Genomic DNA, 20,578 nt, shown 5'->3' with positions numbered 1-20,578 from the left:
TAGGCACTGATCTACTTTTCTAATTTTTCTTTCTTCATTCTCCAATAAATTTATGTTTTATAGACACCCTTTACCATTCCCTTAGAACAAAGAATATGCACTTCTGTGGTTCTGTACATTTGTGGGTTGAATTTCCCCAAATGACAATTCACTGTCTGCTCTTTCTTGGCTCATCAGAGTAAGTACCCTGTCCTCTTTGCATGGAGTCTTCTGATACACCATCACAACCCCACCAATTTAAGGGGCAGTGTGTGGTTTCTTTCCCATTTTACTCAAAGCCCTCTGTGCTTCGACTATGATAACATTCATTCTTCAGTGTTTTCCATGTCCCTACTTGCCTGTAAGGTCATCCTAGATAGCAGGACTCTGGACAATCATTTTTATGTCAACTAACCTACTAAAAATAAAAAACAAAGTCAATTTAAGACCAGACTGGTTGGTTGCTTGTGTTCCCTAGAAATAAACACATCATTTATTTAGCCTCCTTTTCCTCACATAATGAAGCCAATCCAAATAATCTTTGTTTACTGTAAAATTGTCATAATCAATTGATTTTGTTAGAACCGAGATCTTTCACTGTCTACCAGAAGAGTAAAATCATAAATATAAAAACCTACATCTATGCCATGAATGGCTCCTCCTTCAATGTAGTCACTTGTGCAGTGTGCAACCTATAGTACCTTACATACATTACCATCCATGCCTCCCCATCTTCGTATTATATTTTTTTCAGTGTTTATTATTTACTTTAATGTATGAGCCAAGGACATAAATTAAATATATTATGTGGTTTATTTGGAGAGACTGCAAACAGTATTTTCCTTCTACCAGAAAAATTAATCTGAAGAAAGCTGATCCCAGCAGGAAATATTAACTATCATCCTTGCATTAAAACTTACTTATCACAATCACTTTTCACTTTTCTTTGAAAATCTTTCCTGATTATTTTAAATGGTCCTAGCCATCTCCAGTCTAAACACGCAAAGCATCTGTGTCAATCTATATTTGGAACCAAATGCACATTACCTGTACATAATATCAACATCGTTATTTGTATATTGCTCATATATCTACAAAAATTATCTCATGATGTAAATATATCAGCATTAACACTTAGTATATGTATGATCTAGGACAAGTTATTTAAACTCTCCAAATCCGTTTCCTTATTTACATAATGGAGAGAATACTGGTCTTGTGTCATTGTTGGAATAATTAAAGGACAGAGATTATCCTAAGTGTGCTAAACAGTGCCTCCTGTCTTCAGAGAAAATAGGACCCCACCCATAGTCCTTGCTGAAAATGTGGACCTAGGCATAATAATGTTCTCTCATCCATATAGGTCACAAGTCAATCAGTAGATATGATGTTGAACCAATCAGATGCTCTCTCTGAGAAATTAGTACATTGAAATAGTAGATAATTTCAGTTAAATGGACTATGGAAACCTGACCAACATGGTCATGTAGTTAGAGCCAAAGAAGATAATAAAATCATTGCAATACCACAGCATCCCTGGCGGCTATGAGAGAAAGATGGGTCATGGTTAAATAAAGGCAGACATTTCTTGATAGAAGAGGGTAGACATGCAAACAGAAGAACTGAAAAAGGAAGAAAGAAAGAAAGAAAGAAAGAAAGAAAGAAAGAAAGAAAAAAGAAAGAAAGAAAGAAAGAAAGAAAGAAAGAAAGAAAGAAGAAAGGAAGGAAGGAAGAGGAAAAGAGAAAGAAAAAGGATGGGTGGATAGAAGAAAGGAAGGATGGAAATTAAGAAGGAAGGAAAGAGGGAAGGAAAGAAGGATGGAGGAAGGAAAGAAGGAAGGAGGGGAGGAAGGAAGGAAGCAAGGGAGGAAGGAAGGAAGGAAGGAAGGAGAAAAATGCTTAGACCCAGAGAAAGAGAAATAGAGTAGGTATTTTCTATATCACATTAAGCCTTGGAGATAACAAGCTTTCTATTTCGAATAGATTTTTCTATATCTTTGTAACAAATTCTCCACTGAGGTTCAGTTTTTTGGAATGGTTTTTGAACCCAAAAAATCCCTTATTTGAATGAAAAGAGCATAGCACCTTTTCTAGCCCACACTAGACACGCTAGAATGGAAGTTTTCACTAACAAGACTATAAACTCAAAGGACAAGGATGACAGTACAACCATTATTTATTTTAATTAAAAAATCCATTATCCATACCACATAGATGAATTTTGTTTCTGCTAAACTGAGTTGCATTGCTGGTCTCATTTTGGATTCCTGTAAATACAATCCAAGCATGCAGGAAACAGACTTCTCCCCTACCCATGCCTTTTTGCCTATTGAAAACTGTAAACACTTACAAGATTCAGTGCCATAATGATTACAAAATTGATACAGACAGCAGCAGCTGATGTTGCAAATTGCCAGTGTTGTTTGATGAAATTCCACTTGAACGATGCAAACTGTTCCATGACAACCAGGCGATACACGACAACAGCAAACACTGCAGTGATCACCAAAGAAATCTACAATAAGGGAGACCAGAGGAGACATCCATATTTTGCATAATTCACAAACCAAAAGCAATACCATAGATTAATATACTTCCCCCCACAGAGCTAAAGGAGTTGCCTTTTCCAAGAAAGAATACATCATTTTTTTTTCTTTTAAGTGATTGAGTTACATTAGAGTCAAAATACATATTGTAAGATTTAAGTTGCTCAAATTTCCACTTGCAAGTGGAATGCTTAGTCTTAATAAATTTCAGGGAAACACAAAAAATATCCATTTTATCTTAGATGATTTTTGTTTCTCTCAAAGAGTGTTTCATTTAAAGATATTCCCAAATTGTCTTTGCAATAATTCATGACTTTCCGTGATTTTAATTGTGTTTAATAGTATGTAGTACCAAGGTATTGAGCTGGATATGGTTTCTTGCACTCTGAGGGTTGCAAAATAAGTTGGTATCTTAGAACTTCCTTCTAAACATGGAATCCAACAACATTCTGATACTGATGGTTATACTTTACCATGAAGAATATTCCTGAGATAGAAACAAGAAGACGAGTGACTTTGTCTGAGGAAGGCTGATGTGGCTCAGGTTTCCCACTAATGGGATTCACTCTCTCCATCTTATAATACTTGGCTTCAAACTGGGGACGAAGTGTTTCCTGGAAGAGAGACTAAAGTTACCTACATATCAAAGTCATAAATTTTTTAATTCATCCAGTGGTTGATACAAAATTCCTGGATTTTGGCTTACTTTTATAGCAAGTCTTAGAAAAGAAGCAACTTAAAAAAAAATAAAATGCCAATTATTTTCCAGATAATCCCTAACATATATATTAATTAATACAATTTTTCAGTAATGTCATTTTAGGAAATATCATGGAAGTGCTTTGAAAAAAATTACATAACTCCATCAATGAGCTCTCTTCTCTTCCTGAAATAAGAAATGTTGTTAGTAAAAAACACCAAGGGAAAATTTAATGGTGTTTAATTGCTTCCAGCTTGGATGTTAAGGACAGTGAATAATTTTCTGCATCATGTGTTATCCCAGTTTCTCTATCTCCTGCTTTCATAACATCTTACCTCCTCTTCTTCCCATTCAATAAGGTCCCAAGTATAGGTCAGTGTACTTCTTCTCCTTTTCCAAAATTCCAAGAAGACAGTGGCTACAGATAATATTAATTATTATTATTATTATTAATTATTTACCCTTTACCCAACCACATCACATTCTTTCATCATTGCTTTTCTTTTTTGGATTAATGCATTTCCACTGCATTGTTAAATTATTAAAACAAATTAAACTTGTATTGTATTTATATAAATGGACTTTTATTTTTCCCTCACCCCTTCCTCCATGTCTCTGTACATTACTGTCAGCATAAACTCCTAGAAAGTAATTTTTTTCAATGGATTATAAGCATAGACCTTTGCTAGTATGACCTATCAAAGTGATGCTACAAGAGATGGTCAATATTAGTGAGCTAAATATATATTGTCCCTTTTGACTTGTATATGTTTATTCAAAATCATCTAAAAGACCTAGAGAACGGCTTCTCCAGCCAGGAATGACAATAAAGACTAGATGCTACTCCTCCAGGACCCAGAGAGGGATGAGTTGGGAAAGACAGAGGAAAAGCACAATGTTATCATGGTGGAAGGAGAAGAAAAGAAAAAAAACAGAGAAAACACTTGGATGCATTTTCTAGGTGAACTCAGCATGGACTACAGGGGCCTCCATGGAAAAAGTAAAGAAATGCCTGAACCATAATGTGAATGTTCTGTGTAAACAATTAAGCGAAAGATTGATTTTTTTTCTGGTAAGTGGTCTTCATCTTACAGCAAGCATTCAAGACTTTGTGGACATCATTAAGACCTCATACATGCATTCTTAAAAGCTGTGGTACCATTCATCCATCTAACCATCCATCCATCCATTTGCTGTTCTCTCATTAGGGGCAAGGAACTCCAACCTCAGGGATCTTCTTATCTGGTAGAGTGAGACAGTCATCTAAATAAAGTTAACTTACATTGTAGTAAGAGTTATAATGAAGGAAGAATTACAGCAAAAACATAGAAACACGTGTTTTGGGGAAAACACCACCACCACAAGCAGTTGATAGAGCAAAGGAGTGAGGTCTTCTTTCCTATCTGTGAATACAGCCTCTTGCCTTCTTCGCAAAAGAATGCCAGGGGAAGATGATTCTGAGGTTTTGTTGTCTTTTTCTTTATAATTAGAAATCAGCCCTAGTATTGGTTAGAAAATACAATGTTCATAATCACATTATCTTATATCTCACTTTCTCACATATGATTTAATTTTGTCACTTGCTTTTTTTTAAAGTTTATTTATTTTGAAAGAAAGAGAGAGTGAAGGCATGAGGTGGGGAGAGGGGCAGAGAGAGAGGGAGAGAGAGAATCCCAAGCAGGCTCCGCTCTGTCAACGCAGAGCCCAATGTGGGGCTCAATCCAACAAACCGTGAGATCATGACCTGAGCCAAACCAAGAGTCAGGTGCTTAACCAACTGATTCACCCAGGTGTCCCTAATTTTGTTACTTTCATAACACAAGTAGATATGGCAGGTATTACTCTCATCAGACTTTTGAAACAAAGGTATGAATTTACTGTGTCCAAAAACACATAGCTAATAAATTATAGAGTCGGGACTGAAACTCTTGCTAGTTATTGTCCATACAGTCTTTATGGCTTTAATTTTTTCCTCAGTCCTACTCTATATGTTATATACTGATTTTCTATACAGTTTCATAAGAGGAAGTATGGCTAAAAGAATCGAGATAGCCAAGCACATTGACAGGAAGATAAATGAAGTTTTCCAAATACTTGATCTGCTATAAAAAGAGTTGGCCATGATTACTGTTACCAACAGGGAGATCTAGAACTTAAAACATAGGTAGGATATAGAGGAAGTACACTGAAGGAGAGACACAGAGAAATAACTTATTATGGAAGGAAAACTGAAGAAAGAAAAGCATTGTGTTAAAATTGGCAGCTATGATATGAAGTGATTATAAGCCTAGGACTTAAAGTCTTTCATACAGAACATGACACAGAATGTGCAATAAAATTCTAATTATTACTGACTTCAGTCAAGGTTTAAAGTTTAAATGTGTCACGTGGTCATTTCCTAATGTATCTTCCCAGCAAAACTCTGCCTAGAAGCATCTCCCTGAAAATCTAAGAAATAAAGGTAATCTTGGTTTTTGTGAGCGTGAAGACTGGCTTTGGTGTAATTTTAACTTTCACAAATCTTTGTCCTTGGGATAAACTAGGCTTCGTGTTAAAGATCCATTCTCAGTTTGAGATATATTCATTTTATTCACAAATTATTTAAACTCAAGTGAATCAATATTCTCACTTAAAAAATTTTTTAGTTAGAAGGAGGTCATGCAATTTATCAGTATACCAAACATCAAAGAAGGAAGGAAAGTACTACTTATTAACTCCTACTAAACTTAATAAAAACAAAATTAATAAAATTAGCTAACTTTGGAAATTGGAATAGTGGTTGCTTCTGAGGCTAGGATGACTGACAGGTGGTATGAGAGGACTACTGGAGGTGATGAAAATATTCCATTTATTTTTTTAAAGTCTACTTATTTATTTTTGAGAGAGAGAGAGAGAGAGACAGCATGAGCAGGGGAGGGGCAGAGAGAGGAGAGAGAGAATCCCAGGCAGGCTCTTCACCATCAGTGCAGAGTCTGATGCAGGGCTCAAACACATGAAACTGTGAGATTGTGACCTGAGCTGAAAACAAGAGTCGGATGCTTAACCTAGGAGCATCCTGAAATATTCCATCTTTTAACAGGAGAGCCATCTAGGAGCCCTGAAATATTCCATACTTTTAATAGGAGAGGTGGCTATAAAAGTTTGTCATTTTCGAAAGTGATCAAAACATATCTATGGAGATTTCATTGCATGTAAATTATACCTCAAAAGACCAAAAGACCATATTTTAGAAAGTAAGTAAATTTTGAAATACCAGGTGATGAAAAATATCAATGGGCTTGATTCTTACGACAACCCTGAAGTTTCCCCCAGGTTTACAGCAGGAGGCTCTGTGCTTGAGTGAGGGCCTGAAAAGGAAGCGGGATTCTGGGAAGACCATATCTCATTGTACAGCCAATTTCAGAGCAGATGCAAAACCCAAATTATGAACTTGGGCAATTAGATGGGACCTGAAGAGTAGGCTGAACCTTAGGAAGGCTTGCATGGTACCCTGACACAACTATATCAAATAGCCATGGAAAGAAGAAAGGGTATTTACATATGCCAAGACCTGAGAAAAAGGGTGGAGCGGAAGCATCCTGCTGAAGTGGCCTCAAGGTCCTTTCAAGTAGGTACAGGTGTGTGGCCTAATATAAACACAGCAGGAAAGACTGAGACTTACCATAAACTGCAAAGTGCTCAGTCCATCTAAACGCACTCAAACTTCAATAATACATAATCAAATAAACCACCACACTGCCCTGAGCCATCAGCAAGATATGTCCCACTGGCTCACATTTTGCCTCCTACACTAAAAAGTAAATTCTAAAAAGTAAATTCTAGATCACGACATGAGCCAAAGTCGGACGCTTAACCGGCTGAGCCACCTGGAAGCCCCAAGGTCTTCTGACCATTTATATTTTTTTAAGTTTTAATAATGTTTACTTATTTGGGGGGGGGGGAGAGAGAGAGAGAGAGAGAGAGAGAGAGCATGAGCAGGGGAGGGGAAGAGAGAGGGAGGCACAGAATGTGAAGCAGGTTCCAGGCTCTGAGCTGTCAGTACAGAGCCTGAAGCGAGGCTTGAACTCACGAACTTCGAGATCAAGACCTGAACCTAAGTCGGATGTTTAACCGACTGAGCCACCCAGGTGCCCCATGCCCATTTCTTAAGTGGGTTGTTTGTTCTTTGGGTGTTGAGTATCTCTTGATAGTAGAGAATGAGAGGATGAACTGGCATCTAGTTCAGGATTAAATAACTGGTATGGGAATTTCAAGAAGAATTAGGAGTTTTCTAATCAGTGACTTCTAAAAGAGTATAAGCCATGAAAGTGACAAGCAAATATTCATAATTTTATTGTAATTGGTGGTGAAAATTTTGGCATGCACTCATGTGGAAGGACAAAGGAACAATGGCTCAGAATGAGCAGGGTGGCAGAGACCGTGAGATGGTAAAGAGGACAGGGAGTATATTAAAGTTTCTCAATGTAAAAGTGAAAATACTTTAAACATGAAAATGTATAAAGGAAAAATAATTTCACCTAGAACAAAGTGTCAATACAAATATAGATGTTGATGAAGTTATAGAAAGTTATAGCATATTATATATATATATGTGTATATATATTGTGTATATATGATAAGTAGCTAGATAAATCAGATATATTATAGTTATATATACATAGTGCCCAAAAGAAAATATGCCAGGTTTTAACACTAATTGTCTGTGGGAAATGGATTATAGAGCAGTTTTATTTCCTGCAAAGTATACATTGTACAAGTTGTACAACCACCTATGTTCTTTTTACCCTTCTGTGTGTAGAGTTTATCAACTCTTCCTCTTGGTCCTGTGAAACTGGGTTGCAGATGGGGGAGGAAGATAAGAGGCCTCCATTGGAGAAGGGCATTTTGTTATCAGGGCAAAGTCAGCTTTCACATGAGTCATGGAGGTAGGAGGAATATTATGGAAAAGCTGAGGATGATGTGGCATAATTCTGTCCCTCGGCAAGTATACATTGTGTTTATTTTTTTTTTACTCCTGCCTCTGACTATAGTGACAGTTTTCTCCACTTAAAAAAATTTTAAAATACACAGGCTGCATCTTGAATTTCCATTTCCTCAGGTCCAATTCCAGTGGCTTCCCTTTGTGATCTAAATCCAATGGCACAGAGTAACAGAATCGTAAAGTTAAGCATCTCAAAGAGGTTAGATTCTGTATGTAGTTTTCTCCATTATTTCAAATTTCAGAAAACAAGGCCCAGAGTGGCTGACAAGCATCACTGACCTTGTCTAGAAATCTGCCAAAGCATCTACAACACTTTACCTTCTTCTACATCTGCTTTCATCTACACTTAGACGTGAAGTTTCTAGAGTTTCTTTCTTCCTTAGCATTTTTAGTGTTTGGCACACTGACATACTCAGTTAATGTTACATCGAACTGAATTAAAAAAATTTTTTTAAGCTTATTTATTTTGAGTGAGTAAGAGAGAGAGAGAGTGTGTGTGGAGAGGGGCAGAGAGAGAGGAGGGAGAGAATCCCAAGCAGGCTCCACGTTGTCAGCACAGAGCCCAGTGTGGGGCTCTAACTCATGAACCATGAGATCATGACCTGAACTGAAACCCATGAATCAGACGCTTAGCTGACTGAGTCACCCAGGTGCCCCTGATCTGAATTTTTGAGTGGAATCCAGGGATTGTGACTCCAACTTCTGGTTAAGTGCTCTTTCCATTATTCCAGAGGTTTTCAAATGATGCTCCATGGAGATATGCGAAGAGAGTCCCATAGAGAAGTCCCTTCTATACCTGTTTTATATATTAAGCAATTAAGTTCAATTTGACTTGGAACAATTATTATTTAAAAAGCTTTAAAAACTACTTCACTACATTCAGGGGGTAGGAGCTCATGGAGAAGGAGCAGGGGAAAGAGGTCAATCCCCAGCACAAAGGAAGTTAAATATGTCTGAATACAGAGAGCAAAAAGGAATTCCAAGTATTGTTTTCATCAGAAGAGATAAAGATTTAAAGCCTTCTCGAAAGAAGACCCGCTGAAACAACAGTTTATCAGAGCAACACTTCTGAGATCGCCAATGTAGATAACATCCAAGTACCACTAAAGACTCTCTTCCACTCCCCAGATTTATTTTCAGTAACATCCTCAAGCATAATGTGCCTTTCCCATAGAGGATTGCAACATCACTATACATGAGGTAGAAATAGAAACCTCACAGAACAGGTTCTACCATTAGCAGAAGGGCCTCGAATGTGGAACACTTGGTGTGTCCATGCCCAGAGAAAGCTACTTTCTCCCCCGCCTCCCCACCTTAGCACCTTACAAAAAATATAGTTCATGGAGTTCTTTACATAACTATAAAGTAGGCTAATCAATAGAAAGACCTTATAAATATGTGGAAGTGACAAGATTTGGACTGAACTGTACTTGACACTGTGCCTTGGGAACTGGTTAGTCAGGACTTGCTTGTCTTGTTAAATTTCCTCTTTGTCTAAGGCCATCACGTCTCTCTTTAACTTTACTTCCAATTTCCCTCCCCTCCTTCTTCCTCTCTAACAACACTAAGTAGAAAAGAAAACAACAAACAACTAGGTTCTAAGAACATGGTAAGGCCAGCATTGGAACCCTAAGCACTGACAGTCTTCACCAATTCCTAAAATCAGGCTTGATAGGTTTTCCTCTAGGAAAATGCATTTAGAAGTAAGAATATACACAGAAACAGCAACATGTTATATTAAGATGCCACGAGAACTCCCACGACAATCTTGACCAGAGCATACTTTTTGATGTGAAGAGTCCCTCTAAAGCTACCTCTTCTGTCACTCAATATGGTATTGGCATTTATGTATACACATTATAGTAGCATTTGTTCAAATTTAAATGGATACTTTCAATTGACTTGCTATAAAATTGGGAGTCCACACAAATAAAAACTCGTCAGCATTTGCCGCATAGTTTTCTAAAATATAATAACCATTTCAAGCACAGGACTAATTTCTTTTAGGCCCTTTCTTCATCTTACCATTCAACTATTTGATACACTTAAATTTCCCAATTCTGCTGGACATTTTCTGATTACAAATATAAAAATACCAGCGCAAATAACTGGACCAGCACCTTGCCTGGTTCACTTCTGAAACAGAGGTGTAGCAGTGCCTGCTTTATACGAAGCTTTCAAGAAATATATGCTGAATGAAGAAAATAAAAGAAAGAAGGAAATAAAAGTCATCTACACTCTCACCATTGATAAACAGCTATAATTAAATTTTTGGTAATTCCATCCAAAGTATTTTTCTTGAACAGTGTATTTATGACTGGTATGTACCCAAAGGTATGGTCACACTGGTTATTAATTTATGACTGAAAAAAGAAAAAAACATGCGGTGCCTGGGTGGCTCAGTTGGTTAAGCCTCTGACTTCAGCCCAGGTCATGATCTCATCATTCCTGGGTTCAAGCCCTGCAACAGGCTCTGTGCTGACAGCTCAGAGACTGGAGCGTATTTCAGATACTGTCTGTCTGTCTCTGTCTCTCTGCGCCTCCCCAACTCATACTCTGTCTGTCTCTCTCTGTCTCAAAAATAAATAAAACTTTTAAAAAGTTTAAAAAAAAAAGAAAAAAGAAAAAACAAATTCATAACTGAGTCTCTGAAATGCCTGACATCCCTTCATGTGCTGGCCTGACCTCCCCAGGAAAGCTTCACCAAGACAGGATACCTGACCAGTTAATCTCTGAAATAGCTTGTGGCCTCCAACCAAGTGATCCAGAACTAAGGTCTGCATTCATTTTAAGCTAGTGCCAGAGCCCTAAACAGTGTTAAAAATTTGCCTTTCCCTTATAATTCCAATTTCCCTCAGGAATTGGGTAGAGTTCACTCAGAACCATGCTTGGCATGACCAGTGAATGACAGCAAGTATAAAATTGTGGGTTTTTTTTTTTTACATTTTTATTTATTTTTGAGAGAGAGAGAGAGAGAGAGAGAGAGAGAGAGAGAGAGAGAACAAGTGGGGAAGGGGCAGAGAGAGAATGAGACACAGAATCTGAAGCAGGTTCCAGGCTCTGAGCTGTCAGCATAGAGCCCAATGCGGGGCTCGAACTCACAAACTGTGAGATCATGACCTGAGCCAAAGTTGGACTCTTAACCGACTGAGCCACCCAGGTGCCCCAAATGACAGCCAGCATAAAAGAAATGAGTGGGGTGTCTGGGTGGTCACTTGGTTAAGCGCTGGACTTTAGCTCAGGTCACAGTCGCACAGTTCATGAGTTCAAACCCCGCATTGGGCTCTGTGCTGACAGCTCAGAGCCTGGAGCCTGCTTCAGATTCTGTGTTTCCCTCTCTCTCTCCCCCTCCCCTGCTCACACTTTGTCTCTCTTTCCCTCTCAAAAATAAATAAATAAACATTAAAAAATTGTTTTTAAAGAAATTACTAACTTCATTTTTATAATAAACACAACAAAATTTATCTTCTTGATCAAGTTACAGTGATCTTCAAAAAAAAAAACAAAAAACAAAAAACAAAAACACCTAGGAAAGGCAATGTGGTGCTAGACAAAGAATGTGGTTTGGAGTAGGCATGTTCTGGGTTTGCAAGCTGCCTATATGCCTTTCTTTTTTTTTTTTTTTTAAATTTTTTTTTTTAACGTTTATTTATTTTTGAGACAGAGACAGAGCATGAACAGGGAGGGGCAGAGAGAGCAGGAGACAGAATCGGAAGCAGCCTCCAGGCTCCGAGCCATCAGCCCAGAGCCCGACGCGGGGCTCGAACTCACTGACCGCGAGATCGTGACCTGAGCTGAAGTCGGACGCTTAACCGACTGAGCCACCCAGGCGCCCCTGCCTATATGCCTTTCTAATTGTGTGACAAATGACTGGGACAGAAGCTTAAATAACGATAACTCTCCATTTTCACAACTTTGAGAGTAGTAAAATCATCTTCATAGGGGCGATGAAAGAATTAAATGAGGTGCAGTTTGTAAGTGGTCTAACTATGCTTAATTCATTTTAATTGTATAACAAATTTTAATAACCAATTTTTTTCAATATTCTATTGTCATACAGAGGAAATTTTATATATAGACAAAGTTCTTGGTTTCTACTGCATAAAAGATATACAATATAAAATATACTTTATAAAATTGAAACATATGGTATATCTTTCTGCAAGAAAAATAAAGATATTGTCACTCTTTATATTTAAATTGATTCACAAATTCAGTCATAATCAGTTTCCACATACTTTTCATCTTTTGCCCATAACCTAGCAAACAACATACTGTCTGTCCTTTTTCTTCTTTTGAGTTTAAGACTGTAAAATTGCTTCTAGAGTAAATATTTTAATTCAAAACTTATTGGTTTTGAGAGTCCATTTGTCTATTCCTAAAGAGAGTATACAAAAAAAAAAAAAAAAAAAAAGGAAAACGTGTTGCATCATAGTCCCAAAGAGGAAGAGAACTAGCATTTACTGAGCACTTACATTGTCCCAGACTTTGTGCTTGCTATTTTTAAATTAACCAATATCATTTCCCCAACAACCCAGGTAAATTAAAATGTTATTGATCTCATTCAGTTGATAAGCAAATTGAAGCTCTTGCAGGTTAAGTTACCTAAGGAAGACATTTGGCTGAAATCCAAATCCAAATCGAACGTTGACCTTTTTCTTGCCAACAGCAAAATGACTCCAAATATGGTTTGGGATAGAAATTTTTGAGCTATATAATTTGCAGCATCCTTCTGGGAAGAAATTAGCAGCACAGATGAAAATTTTTAAACAAATTTCTCATAGATCTAAATGAGATGGAGAACTTCGAGAAGGCTCACTGCTCATCCACTCAGTGCTCCATCAATCAAGAGTCTAAAGTTCTTTGACCTGAAATCCTTTCTGTTTTTGTTTTTGTTTGGAGCCTAAAAATGATTATTAACCATTCTCTTTTCTTTTGACTGCCTCTACCAACACAGAAATCTCTGCATTGGTCTCTTAGAGGACTTTTCCTGTGCAGTAAAACTCTAATAAGATTTTGATACATGCTTATCACTTGATTATCTGAAAAGATATATTGTTTTATTGGAAAACTATATCTGAATTTGTGGAGACAGACATGCACAAACAAACATAATGCTTCTTGATCCACAATTCAAGCGAATATTGAAGTAGTCAAAGAATAGCTGAATTGTGTATATTTATAATTTTGTCTAAAAGTTCCCTGTATATGCAGCCAGAATCTGACTTCTTCAAATACTGGGTGGTAGAGTGGCCCTGAGTTTTTTCACAGTTGACTAATTGACTGTTGAGTCAGGGATACATTTAGTTTGGATTAGCAAGAGACATTTATGTGGCTTGCAGGCACTTCCATAAATTTTTCAAGATTATTAACTATCTTAATACAGCAATGAATTCTGGGGAAACTCCTTCCCTTTCATATGCTGACACTTTCAGGTGCCAGGCCAGGAGTTGTATGGAGAGGTGCTCTATGGCGTCTAGCACTGATAATGCAAAAGAAATAAGATATGAATTACAGGAGCTAGAAAATATGCCACGGAAAATTATGTTTACATTTCCAACTCATATGTGAAACACATCTCAGACATTTTCAAATTTGCCACAATATTAAAAATACATGACATTACCGATAATGAGTTCTAAAGCTGAAATAAACTTTTCAAAACTATCAATAAAAAAGACTATCAATCAACCATGCTACAGGAAGAGGAAAGACTGCATTATTCTTCTACACGTTCTATGGAATATTTTTTAAATGTCATATTAAAAGGTACTTTCATAAAACACAGACAAAAAATGTAGAGCAAAAAGCATGTGGGCAGTTAATTAAAATATTGTTACCCTTCTGGATTTTTATGTTATGTATTTGAAGATTTTTTTAATTTGCAAATTTGTGATTTTTTCCCAGGTTAGTTACTTTCATACCTTATTTTGTATTCGTATTTTTGTATTATTTTCTTAGAATAGCTTTGAAAATTGTGTGCCTTCTTCTCATGAATACCTGCAATGTATCACACACATATGTGCCAGCCATCCTGCTAAATGTTTCACACATGTGAACTTATTAAAACCTCACAACAGCTTCATGTACAAGAAATGATTTTTTGGTTGCTATTTTACTCCTCCCAGATGAACTTGACTCTGTACCCCAGGTCACTCTGACTCCTAAGCCAGGGTTACTGATTTCAAACACTCCTTCAAAGGAGGGGATTTTCAATGATCCTAGGTGTCCTTCTTTAAGGGTTCTGACCTGATTTGCACATTTTTTTTTTCTGTAGCTAAGAGCTCCTAGGAACTGTCAGCTTTGTTAAACGTAACATGTTTTCATTGTTCTCTTCAAAGTGTTTAAGGGGCTTAGAGTCCTTTGAATGGATGAAAAATCCACTTGTCATTGTTATTTGCTATCCGTGAACTTGATTTCGGAATTCCCTTCAGGTAATGGATAAGTTTCCTCTTCTTCTGCCCTGGGTTCTGAGCCAAGAAGCAAATCGAGAACCTTCTTCAGAGTCTACAGACCTAGCCTCGGCCTCTCATTCTCTCCTCGCTCTGCCCCTTGCAAGGTCGTGGCTCAGCACTGAGGATACTCAGCAAATAAACTCTGTGCTGTTGCTGCCATGGTTATTATTTAGCTATTCTAGCTTTCTTTTTATTTTTTTTAATTTTTTTTTAATATATATATATTTTTTCAACGTTTATTTATTTTTGGGACAGAGAGAAACAGAGCATGAACGGGGGAGGGGCAGAGAGAGAGGGAGACACAGAATCGGAAACAGGCTCCAGGCTCTGAGCCATCAGCCCAGAGCCCGACGCGGGGCTCGAACTCCCGGACCGCGAGATCGTGACCTGGCTGAAGTCGGACGCTTAACCGACTGCGCCACCCAGGCGCCCCTATTTAGCTATTCTAGCTTTCTAACCAGAAAAAAAAAAAAAGAGATGTCAGGATTTTCTAATTATCTGCCTTAATATTTAAGAAAGGATTAATAGATTGATCTTTTCCTAAAGGTGGCAAAATAAGTTATATTATGAATCTGCCAGTTTTCCCTTTTATTATATTTATGCCTTTTTGTAACTTCATTAACTCCTTATAAAAATAAATTGCCTAGTTGATTAATGGAGCAACAGTCATCTAAAGTGATAAGGCCCTGTAATGAAATCAAGGCTCTGAAAGAAAGAAACTTGTTTAATGGTATACTCCTCCATCCAGGAATGAATCCGCTGTGCAGCACTTCTTACACAACAGAGTAGAATGTACATGTTAGAGACAGCAATACCATTTTCCAGCAGGTTGCCACTTGCAAGGTTGAGCAGTCATTTGGGGTGCTAGGCATAAGAGGCTTCACTTCAGAACTCTTCTATGAGCACAAGTATAGAGGGAGCCCAGAACTCTCCATCTCGGCAAGATGCCCCTATGTCTGTATCCTACGCATCCACCTTTTCTCCTGTCATCACTCACAATTGGGTCCCATCACCGTGCACCTTAACTCTGTTCATATCAGTTACCTAAAGAAGACCGGGATTCCAGATCATCCTTTAACCCTCCAATTTTGGTTCTCTTGTTTTAGGGCAACAGACATCGCCTTTGTGATGATCTCCTATTCTTTCGCAACACTCCGAGATACTTTCACTATACCCTCTTGTGTTCAAAGTCATCAACAGTAATGTCTTTTGTGTCCCCTCACCTTCTTGCTCTAACCGAAACCTGGGACAACCCTGAAACCCTAATTTCCATGCAGCATTCTCAGGTAATAGCTATTTGTCTCCCATACTAATAGGGGCTGAAGATGAGGTGGTGAATTTCTTGCTCCTCGTTGCTGCTTCAAGACCATTTCCTCTCCCTCCTCGTTAAAGGTTCACAGATTTGAGTCTCACATTAATCAATCCATACTTTCTACTACCTCTCCTAGTGGATGTCACCTACCATTGGACACTTCTCTAGCTTTTCTAAAGATTGTTAAATTCTTGGCTCAGTGTAAATCTTTCAACAGGACCCATAAAATAATTCTTTGAAATTGCAATATACACAGATCATCTTTCTAGGACCTTGGCTCTATCTTAAAAGTTGTTTTCTCCTACTCTATTTCACTCATGTACTCCCATAGCATACTTTTGATCAATGACTGCAAACTCTCTAAAATCTCCAATTATCAGCTCCATCCTCCTAGCTTACTCTCCAAAACCTCCAATTCCAATAATCCTTTGACTCAGATTTTCAATCCATTGACTCTTGGCCAAGATTTTTCAGTTCTCAGCCCATTATATTTTGACGGTCCTTTCCTCCCCTTGTGCCCTCACTTTCTTCTTTATGATTCTAATTGTCTGCCATTATACTCACCCACTTGTGTATACCCTCAGGGTTCTGACTCTTGTCTCAGCTTATCATAAACTCATAGTTTTATCAGACCCTAGTTAAAACCAACGCTCCATCTGTATCCTGTCTATCTGTATTCACGCACACCAGCATCACTGGAGGAAAACATAGGTATGCTGCAGGGAGTTGATTTCTTTTAAATTAATGATTTTTTTTTAACGTTTATTTATTTTTGAGACAGAGAGAGACAGAGCATGAATGGGGGAGGGTCAGAGAGAGAGGGAGACACAGAATCTGAAAGAGGCTCCAGGCTCTGAGCTGTCAGCACAGAGCCGGATGCGGGGCTCGAACTCACGGACCGCGAGATCGTGACCTGAGCCGAAGTCGACGCTTAACCGACTGAGCCACCCAGGCTCCCCTAAATTAATGATTTGACTGGAGTTGTGCCATGCTGTCATACCTTCTCTTTTCTCTTTTAACATCTAGCACATACACTCCTAACACTCTCAGTTGCAATTTTGCTGTCTACCTCATTATTATAAATAAGGTGTACTGAGGTGCCTGAGTGGCTCAGTCTGTTAAAAGAATCATATTCTTGGATTTCAGTTCAGGTCATAATCTCACGGTTTGTGAGTTTGAGCCCCACATTGGGCTCTGGGCTGAAAGCCTGGAGCCTGCTTGGGATTCTCTCTCTCTGTTCCTCTGTCCTTCCCCTGCTCATCATGCCCTCTCTCTCTCTCTCTCTCTCTCTCTCTCAAAATAAATAAACATCAAAAAAAAAGTATACAGAAAAAAATTACCCACCAAACCACATCTACCCACAATTATCTACACTTTTGTGCAATAACGTCTACACTCTCACCTGCTACAACAAAAGATTTATGAACACATAGTTAAAATGAACTTTTCTCACAAATTATCCACCAACTCTTATTGCTTGCTGAAGCAAACTGTTCAATAATGTACATGTACAATCATACAAAGATGCCAAGAACTATCCTCAAGTGAAAAAAGAAAGCAGATTTCATATCTGAATGAGCCAACAATTGGAAGAATATCCTAGGTAGAGGAAAAGTGAGTTTGCAGATGTCTTATGCTTACTATTTTCACTGTTTTTGTTATTGTTAATTATATTCATTTGTTTATATACTTATTTAATTCATTCATTTATACATTTGTTGAGAATTTAGTCTGTTAAAGGAATTACTCTAGCTCTGTGGATAAAGCAATTGAGAATGCAGACAAAAAATGCTTGCTTTCATGAGTTTTCTAGTACAGGAACAGACAATAAAGAGCAAAAATAAGATATAGGGGATGTTAAATGGCGATAAGTGGTATGGGTAAAATAATGCAGGGAAAGGAGATAGAATAGGTCAAGAAAGGAGGATCGTAGACTTTATAAGGTGACCGTGGAAAGCCTCTCTGTCAGGAAAAAAAATTCAATTAAAATTGGAGAAAAATTATTTCATTTTCATCCAATTATCATTTACTGAGTATATTTACTATGTGCCAAGGTATGGACATGAACACAAAATAATTCAGCATGTTTCCATGCTTAGTTGGAATCATCTCGACTTCTATTCTCATTGGTGCTGAACCTTTAATTTCTACCATCTCTAAACAAAAATTATTATAGTTAGGACCAATGGAGTCCTACTAAGTGTCAGGTAATGCAGAATTACTTTCCCTACCTTATCTCATCGACTCCCCACAGGTGACTAGGAGGTAGGTGGCACTCTTTCTATTTTACAAATAAGAAAGCAGTCTTGGAGAAATATGATGGTGATCAGGCTAGCTCATGAAACCACTAAGTAGCAAAACCAGGATTCGACAAGGAAATTATGACTTGGTATCTTGAGCCTTTCCTACCATGCATGCTGCTCTCTTCGTGATTATGAGCCAGGAGTACCCAGCCAGAGGGACAGCCTCAGAGTTCTGGCACTGAATAAAGATTCAGTAGGGCTACCTTATGCTTATAAAGCCTGGTAATATAGGCAGACCATGCCGGCAGTGGTAATGCTCTAAGGAGGTAGTGTTTGTTTTTAAATTGTTTCCGTCATCTTTTAGCAATACCCCCCACTCTCTTTCTGTTTTTTTTCCCCTTTGATGGAACTGGCAGGGGAGAGGCGCCCCGGTTTATGTAAGTATGCATACAAGTATGTACACCTGCATATATGTATATGCTATGTCACAACTTCTACTTAACAAAGGACATTGTTGTAGAATGTCCTTAGCAACAAAATGGAGCACTTAATCTTTCCATAAAGATACAGTTAAATGAAGAAGATCATATTATAATGCCATATGACTCAGGAAGAAAAAATAGGCTTATATTAAACAATTGTTAGTGTTATCAACCATAAGGAATTTCCCAGTCATCAATTTCCATTGTATCTCTGAAGAATATCATTAAATTATCCTCAAATAATATAACCATGATGCTGCTTGTTTAATTATTATTCAAGTATTTCTTTTTCTTAAAGTGCCCATGCCCCTAGGGAGAGACAAAACATAAATTCAATTTATATCTTGTTTCAAACTCAGAACCTGCTATTAATGATCTATTGCAAAAAATTTCCTATGTGTGACATCAGCATCAGGCATGTGATGCTATAGGATTTGTATATATCTTTTTTATACAAATAAAATATCTTTTTTGTATTTTGGATCCAGAGCAATCTTTTAATTTTATTTGAGGCATGGTCCCAAGCTACATTCTGGTTCCATTTTCAGACCCATCGGTGACAATAATGTAACTTGGTGTTCTAGAAACTCCACTTGTTATCAGTTCTACCATTTCAGACAAACAAAGGTTTGCTTCTTCCAGTATATATTATGAGACTTAATGGGTGGGAAGCAATTGGAGAGTGCCAGATGAAAGGTACCATAGTAGGTTAGTACAAAAAAAAATAGGTAGGGCATCACACAATGTGTCATCTCAGCTGGCTTGGCTAATAAAAGTGCCAGCTAATTGTCTCTTACGGCTGTTGAGTCCCTCTGGAGAAACGAGGGCCAAATGGGATTGGTCTTACCTAGAACATGGTGTATACCTGGAAATGTATCTCATGGAGACTTGTTTGTTTGGCAAGAAATTACATTTTAACTCCAACTCAGGTGATTTCACAAAGATTTCTGATCACAACCAAGTGAGCTAAGTAACCACTGAGGTGTTAAATATATGCATTATTTTTATGTTATGACTTTACTTCCAGATGTGCTCATGACAGGAAGGGGTAAATACGGTTTACATCCAGGGTCATTTTAATCAATTGGTGATGGCTGTCAGGAGAGCGGTGATGAAGAGGATTCTGAGGCCATAGGTAGAGTCTCCAGAAAAGAGGGTCATGGGAGATGACTTTGACTCTTACACAGTGAAAGCAGACAGGTATAGCAGAAGTACCTTATAATTTCCATGCCTGGTATAGGCCATAATTACTATGGTCAAGTCAGAAAGTGGTAATGATATTCATACACATATCTAGGAAAATCCCTACGGGTATGGCACACCCAATCCTGCCAAATCATGTTCAGTTCTCTCAATAGACATAAAATATTTTTTCAGTTGGATTTTTTCCTAGTAACTGACTAATCTGAAAATAACCAAATGAATTCTATTAAGCTATTGCTCAGTAACCAGTTGCTTGATTTAATTTAACTTGCTTTTCTTCATACCAGTGCAGATACAGCTTAAATATCTTTTGAGGGAATGTTTTTTAGGGGTTGGCTTAATTCCTAATGAAACTTTGAAGGGGCCTTTGGGCTTCAGAAAATTTAAAACTATAGCGTTACCTTGTTCTTTCCTGGGCCAATTAACTGGGTAGATTCTTTGCATTCAATTTGAAGCTCCTGTACTCCAGCTAAAGTTTCATTTTCTCTCTCAGCAGTTGGAAACCTATCTCCTTGAACAACAGAAACTAAGCATGAAACTTAGGCATACTGAGCTCAACGGGCCTTGGCGCTGGCCCCCAAATACTGGTGTGCAGAATATCCCAGAAACTACAGTTTCACTCGGCTCCCTTTCATAAGCCGTGGAAGGAAGTGAAGGAAGCATGCCAGGTTGTTATT

The 20,578-nt window shown here is 37.8% G+C and overlaps 1 protein-coding gene across 2 annotated transcripts in view; it reads right to left on the bottom strand.

Moving 5' to 3' along the window:
* The window catches only part of ANO3 (anoctamin 3), a 296,517-nt gene that overhangs the window by 44,255 nt on the left and 231,684 nt on the right, over positions 1-20,578 (bottom strand). For both annotated transcript variants that reach the window (XM_043580834.1, XM_043580833.1), the window contains exons 15-17: positions 3,561-3,643; positions 2,999-3,139; positions 2,330-2,494 (exon numbers count right to left, since the gene is read on the bottom strand). In XM_043580834.1, coding sequence (XP_043436769.1) covers positions 2,330-2,494; positions 2,999-3,139; positions 3,561-3,643 — 389 coding nt within the window. The remainder of the gene's footprint in view (positions 1-2,329; positions 2,495-2,998; positions 3,140-3,560; positions 3,644-20,578) is intronic.

The sequence above is a fragment of the Prionailurus bengalensis genome, chromosome D1 (assembly GCF_016509475.1).
Source record: "Prionailurus bengalensis isolate Pbe53 chromosome D1, Fcat_Pben_1.1_paternal_pri, whole genome shotgun sequence".
Taxonomy (NCBI): domain Eukaryota; kingdom Metazoa; phylum Chordata; class Mammalia; order Carnivora; family Felidae; genus Prionailurus; species Prionailurus bengalensis.
Note: the sequence above shows the minus strand (reverse complement) of the source record. Positions and strands in the feature narration are given on the sequence as shown.